Source organism: Manis javanica, chromosome 3, assembly GCF_040802235.1.
Source record: "Manis javanica isolate MJ-LG chromosome 3, MJ_LKY, whole genome shotgun sequence".
Classification (NCBI taxonomy): Eukaryota; Metazoa; Chordata; class Mammalia; order Pholidota; family Manidae; genus Manis; species Manis javanica.
In genome coordinates, this window is record NC_133158.1 from 191,008,914 (window position 1) to 191,035,188 (window position 26,275).

The 26,275-nt window shown below is 40.5% G+C and overlaps 1 protein-coding gene and 1 long non-coding RNA gene across 13 annotated transcripts in view; one reads left to right on the forward strand and one right to left on the reverse strand.

Annotated features, from left to right (window-relative positions):
• The window catches only part of LOC140848536 (uncharacterized), a 50,250-nt gene that overhangs the window by 5,397 nt on the left and 18,578 nt on the right, over nucleotides 1-26,275 (reverse strand). Inside the window, exon 3 of the long non-coding RNA XR_012129604.1 lies at nucleotides 19,475-19,581. This is a non-coding gene — a long non-coding RNA (uncharacterized lncRNA). The remainder of the gene's footprint in view (nucleotides 1-19,474; nucleotides 19,582-26,275) is intronic.
• Nucleotides 1,484-26,275, forward strand: part of PDGFC (platelet derived growth factor C) — a 204,607-nt gene continuing 179,815 nt past the window's right edge. For 3 of the 12 annotated variants that reach the window (XR_012129602.1, XR_012129600.1, XR_012129601.1), the window contains exon 1: nucleotides 1,484-3,908. Coding sequence is in view for 6 of the 12 variants with exons in the window: in XM_036999230.2 (XP_036855125.2) it covers nucleotides 2,433-3,081 (649 nt within the window). In the remaining 6 variants the exon portion in view is untranslated. Of the gene's footprint in view, nucleotides 3,909-7,028; nucleotides 7,091-26,275 lie in introns of those variants that run through there. The other 9 variants (XM_036999213.2, XM_036999219.2, XM_017654129.3 and 6 more) reach the window with 7 other exon arrangements.

A 26,275-nucleotide genomic window follows, 5' to 3' on the forward strand; every position in this document is an offset into this window, starting at 1 on the left:
TTTGAGAACAGGACCTTAGTCCAACCCTTGACTGAATGCCACAGGAAGCAAGCCTTTCTTAGATAAGCAGCTGTTACAATGGGAAGTAAAGATGACTTATGTGGAAGAGTAAAATATAAGAAAAAAGTGTTTATTATTTTTATGTTGCAAAATCAGAGTATTAATACATCCTAGATATCTAGAGACGGCAGGTCATATGTTTCTTAGGATAGCTGGAGAAAGTGGAGACAGAAAAGGATGTCTCTAAGGGAGACTACTTAGCTAATTTTTTTTTTCTCTTTCTTTTCCTAGAATAGTTCTTATTCCTGTTGTGATCTGTGGACATTTACTTTGCTTACTAATGTTATCTTCAGCCTCCAGCCTCATTTAACTCTGTGTGTGCTGCTTGCTAGCTATTCTGGAAACAGTAGACATTTAGGTAGATCAGAGATTTTCAAACGTCAGAAATTCATGCTCGATTATCTGTCATTAAAATGCTGAAAGGTTCTGCGAAAGTCTTAAAATAAGTTCACATGTATTCCTTTGTGTATATGTGTGTGTGTTAGGATTGAATCAGAAGAAGAGAGAGCAAGAAATTTTAAAATACCTGATTTTCTGAGGCAAAATATGTCCCCATGGTTCCTGCCTTTCTGGGTTTAAATGACTAGCTAAATGGGTATTATGCTTTAAAACTTAATTTCACTTAAAACAATTTAGTAGTGATACTAAATAGAACAACCAAGGGAATTCTACCATGTTCTTCAACAGGAATTTGTATGTAACATTCTTTCTGCACTCAGCCAGAGTGGATACTCCTTCCTTAGGTTTAAGAAAACATGAAAACCACAAAGAATGTTTGCAATTATTGGCAGAACAGATGCCTTTCCTCAAGGAAAATGCCTTAGGCCAAAACAAAGCCATATTGATTCAAAATATATTGTTTAGTAATTGTGCAGACTTTGATTTATATAAAATTTACTTGTCAATGCAAAGAACCCCTCTTTCTTGGGAAAGGTTTATAAGCAAAATTGAGCAGGAAGACAGGCAGAGCATAAAGTGTTAAAAGAATGAGCTACGCCAAGGGCAAGAACATTTCAAGAAAAGACAGGGCAAGTACATTGAAAGGAAGCCAGGCAATGTGAACGAGATTTTGTCTAGGGGTCATGTAGGAGCACCTGGCTGGCTTTATTTATAAGGCAATTGTCAAATCAATCTGTAGAATATGGATGAGGTGAAACACAGAGGCAGAGCATTATTCTAGATCATCTGTAACTTTTCAAATACAACCTTCATGCTGAAATTCCAGGGAGAATATAAGTGACTCCAATAAAGAAACCTGTCAGTCAGTCAAGAGTGTTTATTTATTATTCCCTTGGGCCAGGCACTGTTCTAGCCAATATGAAATGATACAAAATAAAGAGTAGTCATCACCCTTACAATCTTGTGACAGCAAATGGATTAAATCTGCAGACAAGCACACATACCCTCTATGTGGGTGGTCAAGAAACTGAGCTATATGGACATACAACAGCCTCATTTAGGAAAGTCATGATCAGAAAATAAAACTTACAAAATTAGAAAAACTGGGGAGTAATTAGTTTTATTACAGATAGATTAAAATGAATTCATAAAGCATGTCTTTTATGTAACAAGGCTCACTCTGCTATTAAAATTGGAAACACTCTCCCAGAGCCTCACAAATCTACAAAACATTTTTGAAACATATTTATGATGAAAATATGGATTTTGGTGCTGAGGTGCTGCAAAAGTGAATAAAATAACAAGCCATGTGCCCTCTAAACTCTTAAATTCTTTAAGGCCAAAAACAGGGCCTTTTTTATGTGCCCTGATAGCCTGCACTCTCAAGATAGAAGTGGTAAAGGAGTAAGAATAGATGGGGTAGGTGTGTGAAGTTTTCAAAGAGAAACCGGGCTTGGTGGAATTTTAAGAGGAAAAGAAGAGGATTAGTATATTACAAGCAAAGAGGTCGAGATGGTTGGTCTCAGTCTTTATCCAAATACAGGAAGAGAGCTTAGCATTTCCACCCTGAGGAAAAGTCTGCTCCTGGTTTGTAGACGTCCCTGCTCAGGGACCTTTGGATCCTTTTTACCGGGCGGCTCTCCTTAATACTTAGAAGATGGCCTTGCAGGTCCAGGAAGAACCTGGCCCTAAAAAGAGGCTTTTGGGACTCCACCGGTATTTCAGCTTATGCCTTAAGGCTCTACTTTTCTTCCAATCCCCTGTGGGGCACTGTACCTGGTCGAATTGTTTGCACTGATTTATTTCACAAGGGGTTGGGTGACATTCTCATTTGCTTGCCATGGCGCTTGGTTGATAGTAATTTAGCAACTTCACGAGGACAGAGATGTTTGTGCTTTCATCCCTACTGCCTCACCTCCTGAAACAGTGCTGGACCCAGTAGGCATTCAACACAGACTGTATTTGTTAAATGAATGAATGTTCTTATTTTGGCCATTGGTCTCTACTTTTGCTTTATTTCATTCCGCTTCAAAGAGCTGGAAACTGGACGGGAAGTCTTTGACTTTCAACTTCCCTTCCCTCGGTTCCCTCGGTCCAGTAACTCCGGCCAAGCCCTTTGGGAATGGGGATCCCCTCGGAAATTAATGGCGAGTCACGGCCACAGGGAGCGGGGAAAGAGGGAGGGATGCAGAAAGGAAGTGCTTTCCCACTTAGTCTTGCTTTCGCAGCACCCTTCGCCACCCACCTTGCTCTTTATTTGGGGGTGGGGGCGTCCTGTGGAGAGGAAACCGGGGGCCGCCCGGCTGCACTCCTGGCCGGGCCGCAGCGCCCCTGCGAGTGTCAGCACCTGTTGGAGCGCCGGTCGGCGGCCCCCGCGGGCGTCAGCGGCAGCGGCCCGCACCCGCCTCCCCCCTACAGCCGGCGGCCCGGGGAAGGTGGGGAAGGGGAGGGGACACGCCGGCGCCTCGGGCCGCCCGGCCTTCTCTCTGCAGCCGGGGCCGAGACGCCGCGCGGAGCCCCGAGGCGCGGGGGGAGGGCACGGGGAGCGACCGGAGCCCCGTGGGGACCCCGAGCTGCCGACCGCCCCTGGGCTTCGAGGAGCGGGGGGCGCACCCAGACAAGGTGAACTTCGGTCGCGGAAACCTCCGGCCAGGTGCCGGGAGCGAGCGCAGGCGGCGCGCCGGGCCGGGAAGCGGGAGCCCGCGCCCGGGCGGCCTCGGCGGCAACCCCCGGCCGGCCCCTGCCTCGCGGCCCCGGGGACCCGGCGCGGCGGCCTCGCCTGGCTTCTCCCCTCCCCCTCCGCGGTGGGGGCGGGGTGGGGCGGGGGAGGGGGCGCCGGGAGAGCAGCATCTATTGGCAGCTTTGTTATTGATCTGAAACTGCTGGCCGCCAACTTGGCTTCGAGCTGGCTCCGCGGGACCCTCGAGACTTCGCCTCTGTCCTGTCCCCCAAACTGACAGGTGCTCTCAGCAACTCGCTGGTGACTCCCCGCGGCTCCCTCGTCTCCCCCCGGCCCCACCCCCCTTTCCTCCCTCGCCTTCACCCCCACCCCCACCACTTCGGCACAGCTCAGGATTTGTTTAAACCTTGGGAAACTGGTTCAGGTCCAGGTTTTGCTTTGATCCTTTTCAAAAACTGGAGACACAGAAGAGGGCTCTAGGAAAAAGTTTTGGATGGGATTATGTGGAAACTACCCTGCGATTCTCTGCTGCCAGAGCAGGCTCGGCGCTTCCACCCCAGTGCAGCCTTCCCCTGGCGGTGGTGAAAGAGACTCGGGAGTCGTTGCTTCCAAAGTGCCCGCCGTGAGTGAGTTCTCGCCCCAGTCAGCCAAATGCTCCTCTTCGGGCTTCTCCTGCTGACATCTGCCCTGGGCGGCCAGAGATACGGGACTCAGGCTGAGTCCAACCTGAGTAGTAAATTCCAGTTCTCCAGCAACAAGGAACAGAACGGTGAGTCTTTCCCCTCGTCTCCCCTTCTTGTTTCTCGCTGTGCGTGTCACGTTGGCATTGTGCACTGGTGTGGGATGTACACGGGCCTGCGAGGGTATAATCGTCTCTCTATCCATGCAAATGCGCGCTGCGTTCGTGGGCATGGACTTTTGGAGGTTACGTGCAGTTTGCAACTTCGGGAGCTGCCTCAAAGCTCTACCAGGGCAACGTGAGTGGCACTGCAGCCTCAGCTAGGGAGAGGACATTATGGGAGCGATCGTGAGCGTCAGTTCCAATTCACAGTGCAGGACCTCTCGCTGCCAGAGTTATAAGTTCAAGAACTGCCTCTAAAAACGAATCCAAGATGAATGAGTCTTGGCATGTTTGACTTTACTCATTTTTTTTTTTTTATTGGGGAGAGGGAGTGTTTCAGGAAATGTGTCAGCCGCATTAATTGACGCATTCTAAGTAGAAGGACATCAATTAATCAGTAAGTAGATAGGAAATATAGAGGTCAAGAGGCTGTGTGGACACTTTTAGGGGGAATTAAAAAATATGTTTTTCTTGCGCTCTGTTTTTCTTAAAATGTGCCTTTGTACTCTGAAATCCTTACCTTTCTGGTGGTGTGTTTTTATGTGTTGGTGAATGACTACTATTTTGTGTGTGCTGGAAACGACTTAATCCTGCATAGGAAATGAGAATTACTTTCAGCTTTCAAGTGTACCTGAAATGTTTAGAAAACTCTCAGATGCAAGTCCCTTGGGCTGGGATTGCACAGAACTGGAGAAAGGCCCCTTTCATAAAGGCAGGGCAGCGTCAGGGTGTGTAATTTGCTTAGCCTCTGAACCCCATATGATTTACATCATTCAATTTCTAAACTCTTTTTCTCTTGATCTACCATTATGAAGTCATTTTTGAGAATACTTTGTAAATAGAAATTTTATACTGCACATGAAACCACGATGTTAATGTAGGCTGTCTAAAATTAGAATATTAAACACTCTGTTTACAAGTGGTGACTTGTAATGTTATTTGAAAAGAAATGTACATGTTTTTACTGCTTTGTATGGCATCTGTTCACAACGCAGGAATGCTGTCATTTCATTAACCAGGCGAAATGAACACAAACAGCACACCTAGAAAATCACTATGGGGTGTACTGTATTTTTAAGTCATAGCAACTTATGTCTCAATGTATTAGGGTGTTTCAAAGCTTCAACTTTGAATTGAAACTCTCTGAAGTGTTCCTTTTTAAGAAAGCACAGAGGGTTCTAGAGTACAAAAATAGATAAAGTAGGAATCCCTGGGTCTTTTCTAAGATTATTTGTATTTGTTTTATGTGCAGTGATACATGGTATCACATTTATCAGTCAATATTACTGTGGCTGTTTCTTAAACAACTTGCTAGTGTGATGGCACATGGCACCTGCAGGCTGCTTGAGCTGCTGATCAAAGGGCAGCCTAAGGATCTATCTCTAATCACAGGAGCTGCAGAGGACTGGAGGAAAGGGATCAAAGGAGCCACAGCACCAGCTGTACCCTGGCAGGAAACAGATCAGACCAACCTTTGTTCTTTCTCTTATAAAATAAATGTCCAGTTCAAAATACTGCTTCTTACTAGACAAGCTTTTCCAAAATGACAATGCACAATATTGCTGGCTTGTGTATTCCATTTTTTTTTATTCCTGTGCTTTATCATTTTCCCCACTGCTCTGTCTTAAAGCCTGTCCTGGCATCTGTCATATTCTTTAGTCTTAGCTACCTGTGCCTCTCTTTGTCCTTTCCTTGTCATGCTTTCTGTGATCCACACACCATCATCATTTTATAGTGGGCCCCAGAGTGCTCATGTGGCCATTGGCCACTTGATTGAATAGGTTCACATAGACCAGAGAGGTGAGTTCATTGAGCCAGGCCACACACATTCTGTTGCCATCAGAGGCTGGGCCATTTCCATTCCTAAGATGCATGATGCTAAAAATAGCCCAGTTGTTTCCTAATCTGTGGGCAGAGGATTGGGCTATGTTTAGCTCTTGGGAGGGTTGGCTGCAGGAAGTAACTAGAGGTAGAGGAACTACTCACCTTGTGTTTTTTAGCCTAAGAAGAAGTGGGACTGGCCATCACTAGGGGGCAATATAGAGCTATTTTCCTGCACATGCTCAGGTTGATTATGCTTCAAGTCTCCTAAGATTAGAGGAATAACAGGTAGGTGCTAAAGAAGTTCCCCCTGGAATGTGAACAGATTTGCTGGAACTTTTTCTTTTTTCTTTTTCTTTTTTGACTTTCAAATACTTCATTCCCTCTTGTGGGTATTTTTTGCCCTCATATTGGGTTATGATTAATATTTGATTGCCCCATTGCTCTTCTCAATTTTGATGATTTTCGATTCTGGAAGTACAAAACCTCCTGAGGATGCCACGTAGAAATGTCACTGGCCCAGTTCTTGCATTACATCATTTTAGGAAAGGTTTTCTAAATGCTAAGTGTGAAATGGCCAAATTGATCAATTGAGACTATGGAGCTCATTCCTACTTTCAAGCACCCCTCCCCTAAGATTCTCTTTTTCCTTGAATATTCCTAAGCCTCAAATGGTGTTGATTCTGTCCGATCCTCAGGCCTGCTTCAGTATTAACTTGCTGTCTCAAGAGGCAGAAAGTGATTGCTATAGCCAATGCTAGGTATTTGGATTTAGACCAGAACATATGGAAGTCCTTCAAAATCAGTTTTGAGAGATCAGTATCATTTACCCCAATATTAGTTAGCCAGTTTTTGGCTTAATACCATATTGCAGTTCTTGCCACTGTACTGTGACAACAGTTTTATCTTCCAGTATTTTATAACTTGTCCTTGCATCCTTCATTCTTAACCTGACTTTTAATGCTGAAGTCAAACATAAATCCATGATCTCCAGGTGTAAGTTAGAGGAGATAAAAAATAAGAACGTTGACTTCGGTAGGCTTCTGGCCTATACTTCCAGTATGACTGTGGGAAAAATTACTAATACCTGTGTGCACTCATTTTAGCAGAGAATGCCTACTGTGCAGTGAGTTAAGTTCTGGGATGGTGTTTATGAGTGGTAGCAGAAGGAATCGTATACTTCAAAAAACAAAATAATACAAAGCATACTTTATCTATTGCATTTAGCTCAAGTAAACACCAATCACAGAGTTGCTGATGGAGTAAGGCCTCACCTCTCTGTGTCCCTGGTGAGTGATTTTGTTTTAACCATATACCTGAAACCTGCTGCTTACTCTTCTTATTTTCTTGAACATTTTGAGTATAGATTCGGAATATGCCTCTGTTAGAGTTAGCCTATGAACATCCTTTATTGTATGTGTGCTTCTCCTCAAGGACTTTTGTGGCCTGTGGAGTCATTTACTTTGGGGACAAATGGTCCCCTAGTGATGCCTTTCTGGGTACATTTATTTTGTGTTTATGGCTTTGCTGTTTTTTTCTCAGTGCCAGCTTTTTCCTCCTCCTACTGTAGTGTGCCTGTGACTAATAAAATGGCACACACTCCCCTTACCCTTTTGAGATGGCAGCCTCACATCTCTATTTTACTGAAAAACAGATCATGACAATTCCTAGAATAGTGTCCATGAGTAAATAGGCTCTGACCTAGGACTAAAGGGACTTTCCTGTGCATTAGTCTATAAGTTATAGTGCCTGACCTTTGTGACATTTATTTTTGTTATTTAGAGACTTTTTTTTTATAACTTCCTCCCAGTTCTCTGCTGTGTTTGAGATAGTTGAGGAAGTTGAAGAAGTGAAGTGCCATTATGTAATGATGAATATTGTCTTTCATAATAGGTGACAGAAAAGCCCCACTCTAATGTATTTTTTTCTCCCATACCAAGTATTACCTTTCATATTTTATCTGATGTATGTTGTATCTATCTCTGGAAAGGTAATCACAAAGTACAAAGGTCTACAATTAAGCTTTTAGGGCTAGTATATCCGTTGTTAAGTAGTTGTAAATAGACGCTAGGATCGGACCCTAAACTTGTCCCATTGGTGCCATTTTGTAGAGTTCTGCCTGGGGCACCAAAATCTTAGTTTTGTTTATTCTTATTTCATCCTTCCTGAAACTTATTTCTTACATACCTTCTTGATTCTCTCATACTTCATGTTTTTTAGGTCTTTGTAATGCTGAAATTCTGTTTCATCTACTAACTTGCACACTTTTTGTAGAAACAGGATTCTAAGGATAATATGAAGTGTGTTAAATAAAGAATAATTGAATCAATGCATTCATATTGTCCATACTCCCCCAAGAAATGTTTCTAAGACTGCTAAAATTTTCCCCATGGGTTCCTATTTGTATCAATTAAAATGGTAGAAGTCATAGTAACAGTCTCTTCCATTACTTAGTCTAATTTTGATATTTCTGATTGTTTTTTGAAAATACTATATACATAACCAGAATCTCCGTATAATATTATATAATTTCCATATGACTCCTTTATTAAGTAGTCTCTGTGTATTATTTTTCTCCACCTCACCTCTGCTTCCAACTGTGATTATTTTCAAATATCTCCTTCTCTTCTCATAAAGATGGCTCTAGTGGTTGATTTGCATTTGGTATGCACCAGTCCTGCCATTGAGATTGTTAAAATATTGACATATTCCCAGTAGGTAGGGATAGGAGCCGGTGCTACTCTTCTAGGACAAATGGACCATCGTGAACCAGAAGCTGCAGGGCTCGTGCCTGGCACAGCTCAGGACCTCTAGGCCACTTCTCCAACCCTGCTGGTCTCCTTCCTGATCCATCAGTGTGCCTGCCACATTCATTGTTACACATTTTAACACATTCAGCTTTGGATTTTTAGTTCATATTAGAGTTCAAACACCTGTTTCTTCTCCTCCCTGCTTGGAGCCATAACTTGAAGGATGTGGCACAAGGAAAGGGTATGGCTTTTTTCAAGTCTCCTCCTTGCAGCATCTTTGATTCTAGCTCTCAAGGGCTGGGGCCTTGTAGGTGAGATGGGAAAGGGGACATGGCACACATGGCATGGGATTGCAGCCCTCAGTAGGTTGTTCCTGCTTCTCTGGGTGATGCTGATCATTTTCTTTTGTATGGGTAGCACCTTCCCGTCATCTAGATTAAATGGGTCACCTCCTCAGTGAGGTCTTTGTCTGACCAGTTAATCGAAATTAGCCAGCCCTTACTATCATATCTGGGTTAATTGACTGCACAGTGTTTATCACTTTGCTATTTTTCTTGTTTCTTAATTAATTTATTGTGAACCTACTCCAACCACCACCCCTGAAGCGTGTAAGTCTCCTGAGAGCATGGACCTTGTCCGATCGCCCTCTGTGGGAACTCCAGCACCTGGAGCAGAGAGTGGTGTTCAGAATGTGTCCAATAAATATTTATTGGATGGTTCTGGATATGTAGTACATTATTAGAGTAAGACTGTGGTGTTGACTAGAACAGCAGGCCGTTTTTGAAGATGTCCTTTTGGTCTTGAAACTCTCTGATATTGTTTCCCTTTTTTTTGTAAGAAGATAAGCTGGTTTATAGACTGTGATGAGAATGCCAAATCAGACTACTACTTTATAATCTTGGCATATATACCATGTCACCAGGTGGCTGTGTACCAAACCGGTGAGAAGGTTTCCTAGAACTGGAGCTGGTTACTCTCTTAAAAGTGCCTGTGCTGTATGTACCCCTGTATTTTCTAAAGATGGGGTTGTTGTGGAATAGGACCAAGAATTCTTGAAGAATGGTGGATTTTGGCTGACATGCTTTCAAAATCAGTGTGCTTTCTGTCTTTTGTTTGTGGCAAAGATAACTTGCATGGGCTAGAACTCAGTAATAAATGTGGTGTGTGGAATGTTTAGCCTGGAATGATCCCAAGATCCTGTCCTCCTATGTAAAGTGAGGCCTGGAGAGTGCAAATGACTTTGTCAAGGTCACTCTTGAGTGCAACTGTATTATACTGCCAATTTGCTGATCTGTTTTCCTCTGTGAAAACCAATTAGGCAAGAGGAATTCTAGTTTCAAAATTTTAATGCTTTATATGAAAGCATTTATTAGTTTAGGGAATAGCATGCTTCGCAGGTTGTGAGGGGAAATGGGGCTCCTTTGATCCTGAAACATTATCTACAGAAACACTAAGGCAAACAATCTCAGAATAATTACATTAATTAAATATTAATTTAATTACAATAACAGATAATCTGTATATTGTATATAATGTATATTATAATACTACTGTTGGAGTGAAAATCTGATATTTGGCAAAGGACTTGAAGCAATACCTTTAGAATTGTTACTTGTACATGTTCGGGTCTTACTTTAGGCAGGTGTACCAAGTCCAGGGATAAATGATGTTTATTTCAACATTTTGGTTCTTTAATTGATGATGAGGTGGAAGATGGTTGACATTGGAACACTGGGTTCCACAGGGAGGCTTTTAAAAAATAATTTTGAACATTTTATTTAGCAGGATGTCTCAGTGGTGAAAGTACCAGAGGAATGAGTAAATAAACATGGCTTAGTGAGCTCTAGAAAGCACAGCCTGTTATCCTTTTGAATGGATTTAATGAGTGACCTTAACTTTCACTTGTATTATGTTATATGGGATATTCTCTTTAGAGGTTCTGATTTCTTTTTAAAGTAGAGAGCATCAGGAAATAAAATTCATAGCCGTGGACTTGAATGGCTTGCCTAAAACAGGATTACCTTACCAACATTTTGTTTGTAAAGTTCCAGAATCTGAGAACAAAAGGGCTAAGAATTATGAAGAGGTCATCATTAAAGCCAAGTTAGTAAGACTGCTATTTTTTTTTTTTTGGTAGCAGTAGCTCATTTTGTCTTTTGCTTCATGAGGACACATTTTAAATTGGGTCTGAAGCCAATTTTATATGTTATCTTACTTCACATTAGACTTCATCTTCAAGCACTTATTTCCAGGTCCCGAGTGACCGAGCAGCCTCCAGCCTGGACATCTGCCTTGGTTCTGGGCCAAGCCGTCTTTGCCAGGTCGGCTGCACTGATTTTGTTTCCTTGGTGTTCCTCTTCTTGTCATGCTATGAATTTTTTGCACTTGACTCTTTCCCTGTTGCATAGTAGCTGAGCCATCTCTCCATTAGTGAGGTGTGTGCTGGGTTGTTGCAGGAGTTTGGGGGCAGAGGCAAAGTGAATGTCTGGTTCTTTGAGGGAAACCAGTGTTTTCCAACCAGCTGGAGGCATATGGATGGTCATTGTGAGATACAGATTTGCGTTGCTACCCTGTACGCTGTGGAGTGATAGGAAACCAGTAAGACGTTGGGAGGGCAATGATTTGCTGCATTTTTTGTTAGATGGTCTAAAGAGCTCTTAGTGGGTCTTTGATTTTGTAATGCTTAATAATTATGCGTCAGGAGTACCTGTTAGCTCCACACTTGTGCTCCATGTTTGCAGACAGTATACAGTTTATCTTTCTAACCTCCCCAAGAGGCAGTAGGAAAAACACTGAGGCTTCAGCGGCTAAGTAGCTTAGCCAACGTCCCACAGCTGGTGAATGTTTGGACCTGGGTCTGACTCCAAGCCAGAGCCAAGACTCAGAGCCACGTGCCCCTTCCTTTATGAGTTAAATGGTCTAATGTTTTATTAGAACATTGTTTTTATTCAGCAAATATTTATATGCATCTGCTCTTTGCTAAGCTCTGTTCTAGGTTCTGGGTACACAAAGAATAAAATGCAGAAGCTCTGTCCTAGAAGGATGACAGACCCTTCTTTCATCTCATGGTCTGTTAGTTCTGCGCTTCAAGTGCTACGGGAACACAGAGTGCTTTATTTCACTTCAGAAATCCTCTATTGATTGACTAAATGTTTGATTCTGCCAGGAAAAGAAGTACAAGGACAAAAGTTCCCCCAGAGGAGGTGATGTATTTTGAGGTGGGCCTTGAAGGGAAAAAGAGGAAAGCATTCCAGGCAGAGGGGATAGCCTGCAAAAGAGGCATGAAGAGGCCTATCGCTTGTGAGAGACGAGAAGAGCCTAGTGTTGAGTATGAGTAGGGGAAGGAAACGTGTCCTGGGTGTGGGCATTCAAGGGCCCTGATGCTAGTTGAGTTCCCCGTTAACAAACAATGAAAGGAAAGGTGGTCTCTGTGTTTCAGATGTAGTTAAGACTCTCTTATTTTTGGTTATTCTCTAATTAGGCATGTAGTAGCAGAGTTCTGCTCTGCTGTGTTAGTTGAGTGCCTGTTACTGGAATTTTCTCTCAGTCAGTAGGCATGATTGTAAGTTCTGAACTGGTTAGAAGGGCAGGCTGCACAGCCTCAGTTACACTCAAATAAGCTAAGCCCGTATCCACACTACTCTCCCTTGCTTCTTTATGTAAACAGAGAGCTATTTTCACACTTCATTCACAAAATGGATGGCATGCAGGATGAGGCTTGGTGAGTGATCTGGAGATTGCGATAAAAGGGAGGCGGCCTCCAGCACACTGAATTAGTGTCATGAAGCTTTTACATTGCGAGAAGCAAAGGAAGCCGCCTTAACGCTTTTAAGGCCAAGGCTTCCAGGTTTCATGGACAAGTACTTCCTACGAGGTTCCTCTGCATTGAGCAACTGCATCATTTCTCTAATGAGGTTCATTTTGGTCCCTTGTATAACAATGCTAGGAATATTTTATAGTCTTTAAGGATCTGAAATGAATGAGTTCCCTTGGTAGATGTGCATCTAGATGAAACACCATTTTTTTGAAGCTATGCTATTTGCATTCTAGGAAAGCCTTGTTCATGAGTGGATACTAGTTTAAGCTTTTCAATATTTGTGAGATGGAGATATACTTCTGTGCTTAAATATGCCCAGCTGGCCATCGCACCTGCCTTTTGAGTCACTACAGAGATCAGAAACCACTAACAGCAGAAGGTGGACTTATGTGGTACTTATCGCATGTTGTTTCTGGCAGTTATTTTTGCTGGGTATTTATGAGGACATCTGTCTCTTAAAGAGTCATATTATTTATCTTTTTTTCCACTGAGGAATAAATCACAGCTTGTTTCCCATACTGCCACACACATTCATAGTCCGAGATGATTAGAAATGCAAATTGGGAGCATTAAAGCATTATAATTTCTTTTTCTATGGCAGCAGGCGATGTTTACAATCAGTGTACTAAGAATGAACATTTGCTTAAAATGTGATTAAGATGTGAACAAATGAGAAGAAATATTCACTTCCTTAATGGAGATTTTTTTACTGGGTTTGGAAAAAGGGGTACCTGCAGTGTTCATTTCTAATTTACCATATTTTAAACCTGAGACATGACAGGTGGGGTGCACATTGTTTAAGTACACAGGAAAAACACAATAACATAAGGTTTTCAAATTGCTCAGTGGAAATATAAAGGCTCCTTCTAACTAGCATGTGATTTGCCATTGGATTATCCATTCAAAGGACAAAATTCAGCTGCATTGCTTGTGGTCATTCATGGATATGTGAACACTGTAACAACAACACTGTAAGAAAAACAGGTGGATAGTGTTAGGATAAAAAGCATGGATCTGCACATCCAGCCCCATAGTTGGGGTGCACAGGAGGCATATCCCCTTTGCTGGAAATATGTTTATGTTGTAGGGGTAATAATAAGTACTGGGGGGGTTGCTTTCAGTTAAGTAAGAGAGATTGCCATAAGCATGTCTCTGTAAGCGTGCATTTGGTTGCTGACTTTACTTTTATTTATAAACAAAAGCACACTCTATTTCTGAAAGTCTCCCTGAAAATGAATTGCCTCTATAATACAAGAGACTGGACCTCATAGCACGTTATCATTTTTGTACTTTCAGATGCATTTTTATATACATTAGAGTTATACATGATGGGCTCAGCTGTGTCTTTACTTTGTGTTAGTCACCGCAGTAAAAAAATGTCTTGCTGCTTCTCAAAAAATCAATAATCTAAAAATAGCAGGTATTTCTCAGGTCAAAATCTGGCCAGATATTGAGAGATTTTGAGAGAAATGTTGGGAGTAGATGCCTATTGATAAACACTAACCCTTGAAACAGTCATTTGATCTATTTTCTTGAGAATGGCAGCAGGCTTGAGGCTTATATGCATGGTGAAGAATGTAAAATTAGGAATAAATAATCTTTATGCTCATTTAAAAAAACCTTTTCCTTTATGGTGGAAAATTTATCTTTAATCTGTACTGATAATTTTTAATAGGCACCAGTTGAGCACCCAATTAAACTAACTGCTTTAAAATGGTTTCCTTTAGAACTAACATTTACATTCTAGGAAATCAATTAGGGTGTATGGATTTCACATTTCCTTTGTAATCTTCGTTTGCAGTTATTTCTGAATGCAACCTATCATAGCAAAACACTCAGAGGTGCAAATCTTTTAGAAGAAGTGCAAATGCCACACTTTTACTAAGAAAAATGGAAAAATAGGACTTTTTAAAATATGTCTGCTGACCATTAAAACTCCATAAAGCGCAGGAAATACTTCTGGTGTGTGGGAATGTGTGGTGTTTCCAAACTACAAACATTGTTTTGAAAATTTCCCCGGTAGTGGTGAGTTATATGAGACCACGTCCATCTAAGAAGAGCTTGTTTAACTGGCTTGTGGTTCTGGGGCTCATTCAAACACTCTTAAACAAAATAAAGGGAATGGATGTAATAACTTCTTTATGGAAAGGCCATAAAAAGGTACAGGGCCATGTAAACAAATTGGGTCATTTACTAGATGTTTAAGTGATAGATTTGTAGTTCAAATTCAGGGTGTGTACTATGTTTTATAGGATTGTGACCATGTTCTACCTTGAAAATGAGGTTACAAGCTTATGTTTTTGTTTGTTTATTTATTTTTCTTTAGTGCTTGGAAACCTATTATTGCTACTTTATCATACAGTTTGAAAGCATACTGAATATTTTAAGCACTTATATATATAAGTTCGTTCATCTTTGGAAAATGTTAGAAACCCATGTGTGAAGTTGAATTGACCTGATTCTTGGTAGCACTGGGCTCTGTTCAAGGAAAATAAGATGATTGAAATTGAAATTTTCCTTCTGGGTTGTTCAGACATGTCTAAACTAATTGTAAAACAGTTGTTTTGGCTTACAAGAATAGACTCATAACTACAACTGTGTAAAGTAGAAATCCACCAACAGTTGTGATTTACAGGTACTGTAACTTTGCCAGTCTTGTAATAAAACTGCTATTATAACCAACCTACTGTGATACTTATCTTACTTGCGACTTAGGTAAAACGTCCTATTCCAAGCTGTCCAGCTTTGGAAGGCCACTTTATAACATTAGGGTGTTTACCTCCTCTGAGATGGTATGAGGAGGGTGCCAGCACCGTCCAATAAAAGGAAGGGGGGTGGGTGCGAATCTCAGAACGTGTGGTGCTGTGCTTGGTGGTGATGACCCGTGGCAATGGAAGTTAGAAATAAGCTGAGAAATTGAAGTGAGGGAAGGAAACTAAATAATTTCTATGCTGATACCATAACATTTATTCATTCTGTAACTTCTCTCAATCAGGGTTGGCTCACTTGGCCTAAAGGAAGTAGATTGTGTAAGAAACCTTGGTTAAAAATCAAAGAGCCTTTCTAAGTCTTAAAAACGGATGGCATCATACTGCACTGGCAACTTTTAAGTGTTACCGCTGGGTGTTTGGCAGCGGAAATAACTGCTCCAGCTCCGCAGGCCTAAATAACAACGGACAATGGTGGATATTATAGTTTGTGTATAATTTGTGACTTGCTATTTCCTTTTCTTTTTTTTTTTAAATGAGTAACTTAGGGAAAGATGGCCTTAAGTCTATGAAAAAGTTAAGATCTGCTTTTCAATTGGATTCTCTCTGATCATGAAAACAATTTGTGTCTTTTCCTTTATCTACCCACTCACCTCTTTTATAGCACAGGTTTCTACATGGTTATATGCTATCTAAATAAAAATTCACCAGAGTTGTATACCACAAAGTGACACTTGGACTTGCCTGAAACTGTGAGGCATTGTGGGAGATGCGAGATTGAATTAGACATTAAGTGCTGCCTTCAAGTAGTTTATAGTAAAAAGGGGAGATGAGACATGCAGCTAGCTATAATACAGAATAAAGAATGAAATACAGTGTCTGGTGGGAATTCAAAGGAAAGCTAGATTATTTACAGCAAAGCCTTTGGGGTATGCTTAGAAAAGTTGTTATGGGAAGAGCTGTATTTTGAGCACAGGGCCTGGGAAGATCAGTAACCCATGTACGTGCAGAATCAAGGGTAGAGTGGATTTTAGGAGATGGGAACCTAGTGTAAATATGGAGAATAGAAAGGTAGGGGAAATTCATGCAGTCTAACGTGTGGCTTGTTTTCACTGGGACCTCAGAAATAGATTCAGTGAGCAAGTCATTAGAAAGTGGATGTGCAAAAGGGGGGTGCTGATGTTTGAAAAAGCTGGGGCTTGAATGATTAAAAGAGTGACTCCTCATGCTTTGTTTTGAGCTTGGCTTTGGGCCTTCCCATTCCAGCTACTCAGGCAGCCAAACCACCCACTGAATCTGACTCCTCATGGTGTATAGCAGGTACAGGCAGAATGAAAGTTGCTGAAAAGTGAAGAATAAAGTTAGGAAAAGGAAATCCCACATTACTTGTGACCGAGAACCATGATAAAGAAAAACAAAGAAGTAAATTAAAGAGAGAGAGTGTGTGAGGAGAGCTGGAAATGAGAAAAAGAAAAAGGGAGGGAGAGAGAGAGAATGAAAAACAAAGTAGCAGCTTTAAGGCAGATAGAGGAGGAGGCCAAGGGTGGGGAGAAAAGTCGAGCAAGCCTGCCTTCTGTATGAAACCCAGCAAGGATTCAGGAAAATGAGGATCTGTGAGTCCACAGCCTGTGAGTTCTCAACTTTGACCAAAAACAAAAACCCTTCAGTGTAATAAAAGGTGTAGAAGTGCAAGGGAGAATGGGTACAGAGTCAAGAGAGGAAGTTAGACAATGGTTTTAAGACTTTTGGGAAAGTTTTGGCCATCGAGGGAAGCAGATATTGCAGTGGTTCCAGAATGGAGAGAAAGAGAAGGGAAACATGTTTTGTTGGCCAGTTGGGTGGGTTTGGGAGAGATCCAGAGGAGAGGGAAGAAGAGCTTCAGTGTGGCGAGAGGTACGACTGGCCTCGAACCGCTCAGTGCAGTTTGCTGATGCAACACAGGAGAGGTGACTGCAGAGCCTTAGATGACAGGTCAGACAACTGCAGGAAGAACTGAGCATGCTGGTCAAGAAGTAGGAATAAAATTTTGTAGGAAGTGACCCTTGAGATCAATTTTGACAAAGTGAGAGGTTGAGAGGAGATGCAGGGGAGATTTTATCAGTGGTTCCCTAGCAGTGGAGTTGCTTAAACCCCTATAATGATGTTTTAGTCCAACCTAATGTCTAAAGTAGAGGTTTAAATGAGAGAAAAGATAACAAAACATGAATGTTTTTGCCTGGTCAGTCTTTCTTGAGTGTTAAGAAGATGATACGTTTTGATATATGGAGCTGGAGGAAAGTGGGTTGGCAAAGAAGATTCATGAATGCAATGGCAACAGTTAGGATCATTATGTGGTAGTAATTGGTAGTTACAGGCAAGGGAGTGATGTGGAAAAATGTATATTAAAAAGACACATCTAAACCAGAATTAACAAGGATTCTTAACTTATTAAAAAGCTGCAGAGATGTTAAAAGAAGCCATGGAATTTCAAATTAAATGACAACTTTGAGGGCCCTTACATTATCTCTCTCGTGCTAAAACCCTTGAAAGTATGCTGTCAGAAATCAGAAAAGGTAGCAGAAAACCACTTCCTGGGCTCTCTGCTATGGAAGCTCAAGCTTCCCTAGCATCTGTTTCAACACCACACAGTTGTTTTCTTTATAGCAACTATTAAGGCCACATAGAAATTTGTGGGGGGTGGGTTCAAGTTGTAGCAATTGTTTGCTTAAAAGAAGCATATACTGGGGTATGTGTATTCCACACTGTCCAAAGAGGGCTGTGTTCTGGGTACAGTGGCAGAGTAGGGGTTATGTGTGCTTCTATCATGTGGAATCCTTCTTTTTGCCCCATAATCATTGGCAACAGGTACATGGAACTGGTTTCTTGAATAACCATGACCCATGTGTCTTGATCAAAATGTAACTTTATTTTGTTGCTCCTGGATTTTACTGAGCAGGGATAGTTTTCCTCTATTCTAAGATGAATATTTATGCAATACCATGGTTTTTCAGCTCATTCTTAAGAGATACTGAGTTCTAAAGTAAACTTCAAATATAAACACCTTGAATTTAGAAATAAGAATCCACATTCTTTTGGAATACTTAAAACTCCAAATATGACAGCTTTGGAACACTTAACTTCCTACCAAGGCCGACTTCTGAGTGGAAACTTGTCCGGGAATGATGGTGGGTAGAGGGCACAGGAGCCTTGATCTGCCTGAGGGATTCAGCATTCAGGGAGCAGCTTCTGGCCATTTGCCTTGAAACATCTCACTGTCACCTGGTGTCCTCGGTACCTATCCTGTTGGCATCTCAGTCCCTTCCTAGCATCCAACTACACATGTGTTTAGAAGACTCCTTGTTTCTCATAGCTGGGCTTTGTCTTGCCAATGGGTTTCAGCCCCGGGCAAGCTCACTATGGATTCAGTAAGACCAAAGAATGACAATGGAATGTTCTTCGAGTGAAAGGGTTTATACCCAACTTTATTCCCATGGTGTCAGGTCAATCACTAGAATCCCGTCCCCTCAGAGTAAGTCTGCAGGCAGCAAGCTGGTCCCTGCCTCTGGGCCTCTCTGCCCCTGTAGCTGTCCCAGTCTCTGTCCTTGGTACTGCCACCACTCCAATCTCTGCTCTCCTGCAGCCTTGCAGCCATGCCATGGTGTTGCCCAGAGCACGGTGCAGAGCTCTTTATATAGAGTCAATGACAGCATATTGCCCACATGTGTGTGGTGAGCTAGCCAACCAGGACTAGGTGAGAATCTTGACCATAGGAACCTTCACTTTATTCACAGCTTGCTTTCAAGAGCTCTAAGTCTGAGAATGCAACTTAAAACTAATAGTTTTTGTTCTGTTCCAATATCATTCCTTCACAAAAATTAAAATGTATAATACAGTAAATTGAAGAAGCCTAGAAATATTGTCCAGCAAATGAATGAATATTGACATTTCTGTTTTCCACTAATTACATTTATATTTGTAGTTTCTTCATCCTCACCGTCATCTGCCCAAGTCATGTGCTAGTTACCTAAATTGTGACAAAGTGTCTGAATTCTTCCTTCTATATCCAGCTTTTCCCATGCCTTCCTGCACCTATTGATCATATATAGGAGGTCAATGCCAGATAATCTTATAGTAGGTGTTCTGGTTGTGTTACTCCTGTCGGGTTTGGAATAGTGCTTCTCAGACATTAATGTGCCTACAGATCACCTGGGCACCTGATTAAAATGCACGGTCTGGTTTTGTAGGTCTTTGATGGGGCCAGAGAATTTGTGTCTTAGCAGCTCCCAGATGCACCTGATGCTACTGGAATGAAGACAAGACTTTTGAGTACAGGGCTCTGCTCGGGTGTTCTCAACGTCTGCTGTGATCTCATCTCAATCTTTTTAATAAAAAGAGTGTATAGAGGAGGTGTCTGCTCACCACACAGATGACTCTCTCTGCCTTTGCTCTTGCAGCTCTTTTAACCAAGAAGTCAGTTCAGTTCAATGAACATCATAGGCCTTGTGTTCTGGTTGCCAGGTCTCATCCTGAGAACAGATAAAGGAAATGCAGTCCTTTACTGGATGTTGACTACTGAATGTTGGAGTGTGGCTTGGGGAACACCTAGGGATTTGCTCAGAGTGCTCAAGATGTTCCATTTCCTAGAAATGGAAGGCTTCTCACGAGACCATTATTTAAGCTGGATCTTGGTTCATAAAGATAAATTTATTAGAAAAGGAAGAGGTGTAAGCAGACATCATTAACTTAGGAGACAGCACAGAGTCTGTTAAAAAATCAGCTGTTTGGTGGGAAATAAGATTGAAAACATTTTTATTCATTAATTATGAAGGGTTCTGCCTGACATATCAAGTAGCATGTTTAGACATTATCTTATAGATACTAGGGAGAAGGCCATGTGCCTTCTGCACTATTTCCTAATTTTAAAGGCCCGTCTTTTCCTCTATTTTCAATTCTTATACCTGTATCAGATCAGTAACTTTATTTATTGAATGGTCTGATCTGGGATTTTTTTTTTTATTTGCTTTTTTGTTTCTGCCAGACAAGCTGTATCAGGATGATTGTTAAGGACAGAGAAGCTAGAAACAGGGGCATGAGTTTGACAGCATTTACAGCAGTTTGGATGTGGGATGATGAGTAAATGGACCAGTTACTGCCCGTGGTGAGAGTGGAAGGGTAACCTGCATCTCTCATTTACTCTGCATCCAGAGTCTATATGTATGTAAGACCCTGCCTTACTGGACCTCCGCACTGCTCTCAAGCCTTCTTATTTCTCTCAGTTGGCATGTATTTCTTGTCTAAATGTCCCAGAATATTGTAGAACCTACGGTTTTCTACCTTAAATTCTAATTATATGTGTATCTTATCTCCCATAATTTTCAAGTGTCAGAGTAAAATGTTGAGTAAATCTTTGACTTACTGTCCCATTAGATGGTAGATCTTTTAAGTGAAATGAAAACAGCCCACTTAAACCCAACACAGCCAGTTCTGTTGTGATGGCATCTGGTCTTGTAGGTCATCGCTGACTGGCTCTAAGGAAGTCATATGCTTATTTTGCAACCAGAGGGCACAACGTATGCCTGGCTTGATTTTGAGGAACTAAACGGGACACACTGGAAGTTGTCTTAGTCTTTCTGCTTAGACTGAGTAAAATGAATGTACAAAGAACCTTACTGGCAAAATTATTATGATGACTGCTAAGAATGTTATTTCCTCAAGAAAAAAAATGTAGCATTTCCAGGAAAATTATTTTTAAACAGGGAACTTTATGATAACATTTATTGCAATCAATTCATTAAGAAGAACATGGAATGTCAAACATCTCTTTTCAATAACTTTAACTTGTTTTTGTTTTGAATTATTACTTCCTGTTCTTTCTAGTTAATGTAAGATATATCCTCATGTGCTTTTTTATTTTCAGTTTGTTTTATCTTTTTTTTTGCTTTGGGGTTTTGAGATTGACAATTGTGATTTATCCCCTGGCAGCCAAAAATCCTGAAAAAGTCATTATTTCAAAAAATCACTCAAAGAATGTATTTTTTCTTGGAAATAAAGTCGATTTTCTCAGTTCTGATCAAATGAGATTACGGGCAAGTAGTCCTTAGTTCTGGCAAGTGGACAAAACAGAAGCAGACCCTGGAGAGAGAGAGTTCAGAATTCATGGCAGTAAGCACATGTTCAGTATGCCAATATTTATGGTGTCACAACCAAATTAAAACCATACCCTGTGCTACTTACATAAGCATGGTACCCAGATTGTGCAAGTTTATGCCTGTGTTTCTCAGTAGATTTAAGGCAATGCAAACATTCAGGACTCTTAGAGACTATGTTATTTATTTTCACATTCATTTTTATTTCTTCCCATGAGGGAGCATGAATTATCTTCATTTATATTCGTTTCAACGTTAAACAAAATTAGAAGGGATGGCATTTAGCAGGGGTGAAGCCTGGTTTTGTGCTTCTGTATACTATGTATTTAGGAATTGCATGCTGGCATTCTTGGGTCCTGTGCTGAGGGGGAGTCTAATGTGTTGGTTACTAAGAATGAATGTAGACAGCTTCTTAGGTAGATGGATGATTCTCAGTCTTTCATATCTAGTGTCTTACTCATGTTATTAGAAAACCTGGGTTTTACCCATTTGGAAAAAGAACAATCACATTTTTGGTAAGAAGACATATTTTAGGTCTTTCTATGGCAACTTTTAAAATATTACCATCTGGTAAATCTTTAAGGATAATAAAATCAGAAGCATTGTTGGGAGCACATCTTATTTCTCTACTTTTACAAGACAGAGAAATCTAGAAATAGTCATACTAACAGTGTTAAGCACTTGTATAGCAATGTAAGTGGCAAAGACAACAAAAACTGCAGTGATATTATTGGAAATAGGTTTTGTAGAAAATCCCATATCACATTGGATATGGCATTTGACTGTGAATGAATTCTTAATGAGCCTTTTGAAAGTCCCAGAATCATCCCAGTTTCCTCCTGATTCTACACTCGTGGAGACTGTAGTCTAGCAAACCATCTGGACAGGAACCAGATTGCTAGATGTCTTTAACAGCTTGGCTGTTTGGCTCTTTGGGAGGTGGTTGTATGATTTAGTATCAAGTGGAAGTTTTCATATTCGGTGTGACAAGGCAAAAATTCTGAAATGTTCTAAAGTAAGTGACCTAAGGGCGGGAGAATGAGGGAGAGAGATGGGAAGGTCATCAGTCCATACCCCAGGGTTGGGCTGTAACAAACCAGAAACTCCCTGTTCCTGAATGAAGTCCTTTCAACAAACATCTATAACCACCACATCCCCCTTGCATGACCATTGTCTGACTCATCAACAGCCCATCCACCAGCCTCTGGACTAACCGCCTTTCTCTGCTTTGCAGTAACCCGCCCCTCTTATCTGTAGCCAGTGTGAATCGAACGAACTTTCTTTTTTTGAGATCCTCATAAATGTGCCTGTTTCTTGAGTCTGGCAGACAAGTTGTTTCTGTTAACTAGCCTTGCTGCTGGTGAAGCAGAAACTTCCTGTTCCAGGACTCAATCCTTATCTGGCAGGCATTTCAGTAAACCTTTTTATTTCACTGATCTCTCGGGCTCTAGTTTTTGATTTGTCAGGTGACAGCAAGAGGCGATCTTTCAGTGCTTTCTAATTGATAGGATCATTGAGTAACTCCCACTGAGCAAATGAAGCTTGACTATGTAAATCTTTCTTTTATGATGGGATAGAATCCAAGGTATTTAAGAAGTCATTTTATCTTTGAGTTTGGTAATTTAAACATTGTATTTATGTTCTCTTTTGGTACTCCAAAAATCTATTAGTAAGATTTTCTTTGGTGTTTGCTTAAAAAGACAAATAATTGTCTTAAAGAAAAAACAATCTTTTCTTTACTATTTTTTTCCAGACTAATGTTCAATTGTTTTTATGTCCAATAATTTTTAAATGATCATAGATTTTTCACTGATTTTTTTTGTGTGTCTGTCTTATTTTGGTGCTGAAAAAGAAACAAAAACTGTGGAAACTATTCTGGGTATTTTAATCCTGCACAGATTACTAAAAAATACCAAGAAAATTTCTTTGGCTGTATATTTGAAGTAGATGACTGGCTTTTGCAGCTCATTAAAAGATGAATTTATTGAATGTTTGGTGTTAGGTATCTCATTATCAGACAATGTCTTAGGCATTGGAAAGAATTGGCCCATGCTATTGACATTCTTGACTAGCTGCCAAAATTGATTTTCCCATTTTGTATGTGACTTAGGTCTTTGTACTGAAATAGATGGCAGGCTAAAGAATAGTTTCTATCTTAAAACATGAATAGATTAAGTTTCAGTGCTGTCAGTTATTTTAGTGAATATAAAAAAATCCACTTTCATTGAAATGTTCTTGAAGATTTCTATTTTATTTTCTACATAGTAAGAAGTATTGATGTTTACCTTCTTGATAATTGACAATAAATACTACATTTCCTTAGAAACTTGGCTGTGTATGTCTATGTGTAATAATTAACCTGTTATTTAGGTTTCTCCATCATTGTTCTGTGACTTGACATTTCTTGTTTATGACTTTCATGACTCCTCTTATTTTATGGAAAATACTATATTTATTTGAGTGCAAAGAGATTGTTGGTAAAACTAGGTATTTAGTGAAAGCTCTAGAAAAAAGTTTTGCTTGTTGGAAACACCCAGTATTTTAAAATTCAGCAGTTTCATTCTTTTGCCTAAATGTATGTGTCTTATGTTATCAACAGGGCATTTTCTGTTTCATTTCAGTGTACATACTACAACAGGTTATACCGCAAATAAGATAATGTGACCAATGGTTGTCATTTTACTATTTCTGGGGAAGGAAGTCTGAAGCAGAAGAGAATTCCTGGGGGAAAGATTTGGGTGCTCCTCTACCCATTTAGACATTTCACTGGCAGGCTCTTTGACCTTAAAATTTATATTTGAAATGGCCCAGCGTTTTTGGATGTAGATAATTTTTAGGGGCCATACATCTGTGGATAGCAATGACTTACTTTTGATCCCTTATGTGCAGTGAGTTTGCAATAGAAAGCAAGTGTTTTAATATTTCCAACCTAGATGGAGTGTGGCTGTCCAGACTCAGATTTTGGTTAAGTTGAGAAAGCCCTTTCTCCTACTAGGTGAGTATCACAAAACTAAGGCTGACTCTGGAACCAAGGGAGAGACTGTCTTCTTTTCCTTATACACCATTTGAATTGCATTTCATAGATTAGTATCATGACCTTGAAAATGAAACTACTCAGGAGTCCTGGTTAACTTCTGCCTTTCTACATAGTCTCATAGAAGACAACGGCTCTTTCAACAGATTACTCAGTGAGAAACAAAAGCATTGAGAACCCCACAATTCACTAGTCACTACTTGCATGGTTATGTGATTTCAAAAAAAAAAAAAAAATCTGATTCTGGCATATTCAAAGACAACCACATATCAATAGAGAAATATGTATATATATGTTCTTTAAATTATTGCCTATATTGATTGTGGTGGGTGCTGAGAAATTGAAAGAACTATTAAGTAAATTTTAAAACTACTAAAATATAAATTGATCTTGTTATAACAGCGTATCAGTTGACATTTTTACTGTGACATTTTTGCCATTTTTTTAATCAATTTTTACATTTTGTCATGTTTATAATGTCATTTAGCAATTCAACAATTATAAACATTTTGAATCTATGTATTTGTGAGTGTAAAGATTTTTCCAACTCAACACTGCTTTTCAAATTTCCTACTGAACTGTGTAGAGGAGGAAAAAACTTTTCCTCTGTCCTTTTAGGTTCAGTGGCTGCTGTATGTGAATTAAGCTGACAAATTATAGATTAACAGGAGAAAAGGCATACAAATTTTGTTGGTATTTTAAATTTTATGTGCACAGGGACTTCACAGAGAAGAAAGAAAAACCCAAAGAAGATACAAGCAAGGTTATATACCATTTCAGCAAAGGGCTATAAATTGTGGGAAAGTGAGTAGGAAATATATGGGGGAAACTAGTAGAAGATAAGGGTTATTTTAGTCTGGTCTGTTCATGCATACTCACATCCCTGCCATCTCTCTGTCTCTGGTGATAGCTTTCCTCATCCTGGTACTGGAAAGAGGGGAAATTTATATCACTTCAACACAGGGAAATTTTATGCTCTGCTTTTTGCCAAATAGGGGCAGAGCAGAGAACTTTTCCGGCATCTGTTGATTTTCAAGTGCCTTCTCTTCAAAATAATCCTTATGGCAAAGTGGCATATTTTGGGGTGGCATAACCATTCATAACCATTGGTTACAGCATTTGTCTTTTTCTAATAGCCTATATAGCCTAGAAAAAGGTCATAGGTGGTGCTGGGGGTGGTTGGGCGTTCTGGTGCTTGTGTACCTCTGAGTAAAGCTACTTTTGCTTTGTAGTGTGCTGCTGAGTTTTCTTCCGGTAGGTATAGCTTAAGTTTTCCAATAAAATGTCATCCAGTTCGTGATAGTTTCCACCAGGACTGGATCTATACTGTCACAGATGATTTCCTCAGGGGGAGGGGCAAGGAGCAGCAGTTCTGTATCCTTATATGTGCCATACTTGATTTCTGTAGAAAATCAGAGGTCGTTCTAGTAATATCCAGTTAGGAAATGTGAAGTGTTATGACTCATTTTATTTTGGCTTTTCACCGTATAGAAAATTTCTTGGCTAGGAAGGAATTCCTTTTCAAACTGCCAGTCCTCTCTGAACAATGCTCCTCCCTTCTGAGTAGGTAGTTCTCTCTTTGCACATTCTTCTGGGCTTAGCTGCTGTGTGACCTTCTAGCCCCTCATTAATAATTTCCTGAGGCTGGTTTGTTATAAAGAAACATTGCAGCAAGACTGTGTGTGTGTGTGTGTGTGTGTGTGTGTGTGTGTGTGTGTGATTACGATCACTCCTTAATGACCAGCTCAAATGGTATTAATGCTCTGAAGAGAAAAAACAAGTGAGCATTAGATTCTTTCCCTGTTTGCATGTTAATCAAGGAGATCACACCCTTACGCAGAAGGTAATGAATGCTTTTTAACTTCTCTTCCTTCAAATTAAATGGCTCATTTTCTATATTGTACACACACTTACGTAGCTTGAGTAAAGGAAGGACCATGGATCTTCAAAGGCTTCTTAACATTAGGGTACTAGAGAATAAATTGATCTCGTTTTGATGCTTAACAAGAGAGGTTCTCTCTTTTCCTGAAGAAATCACCA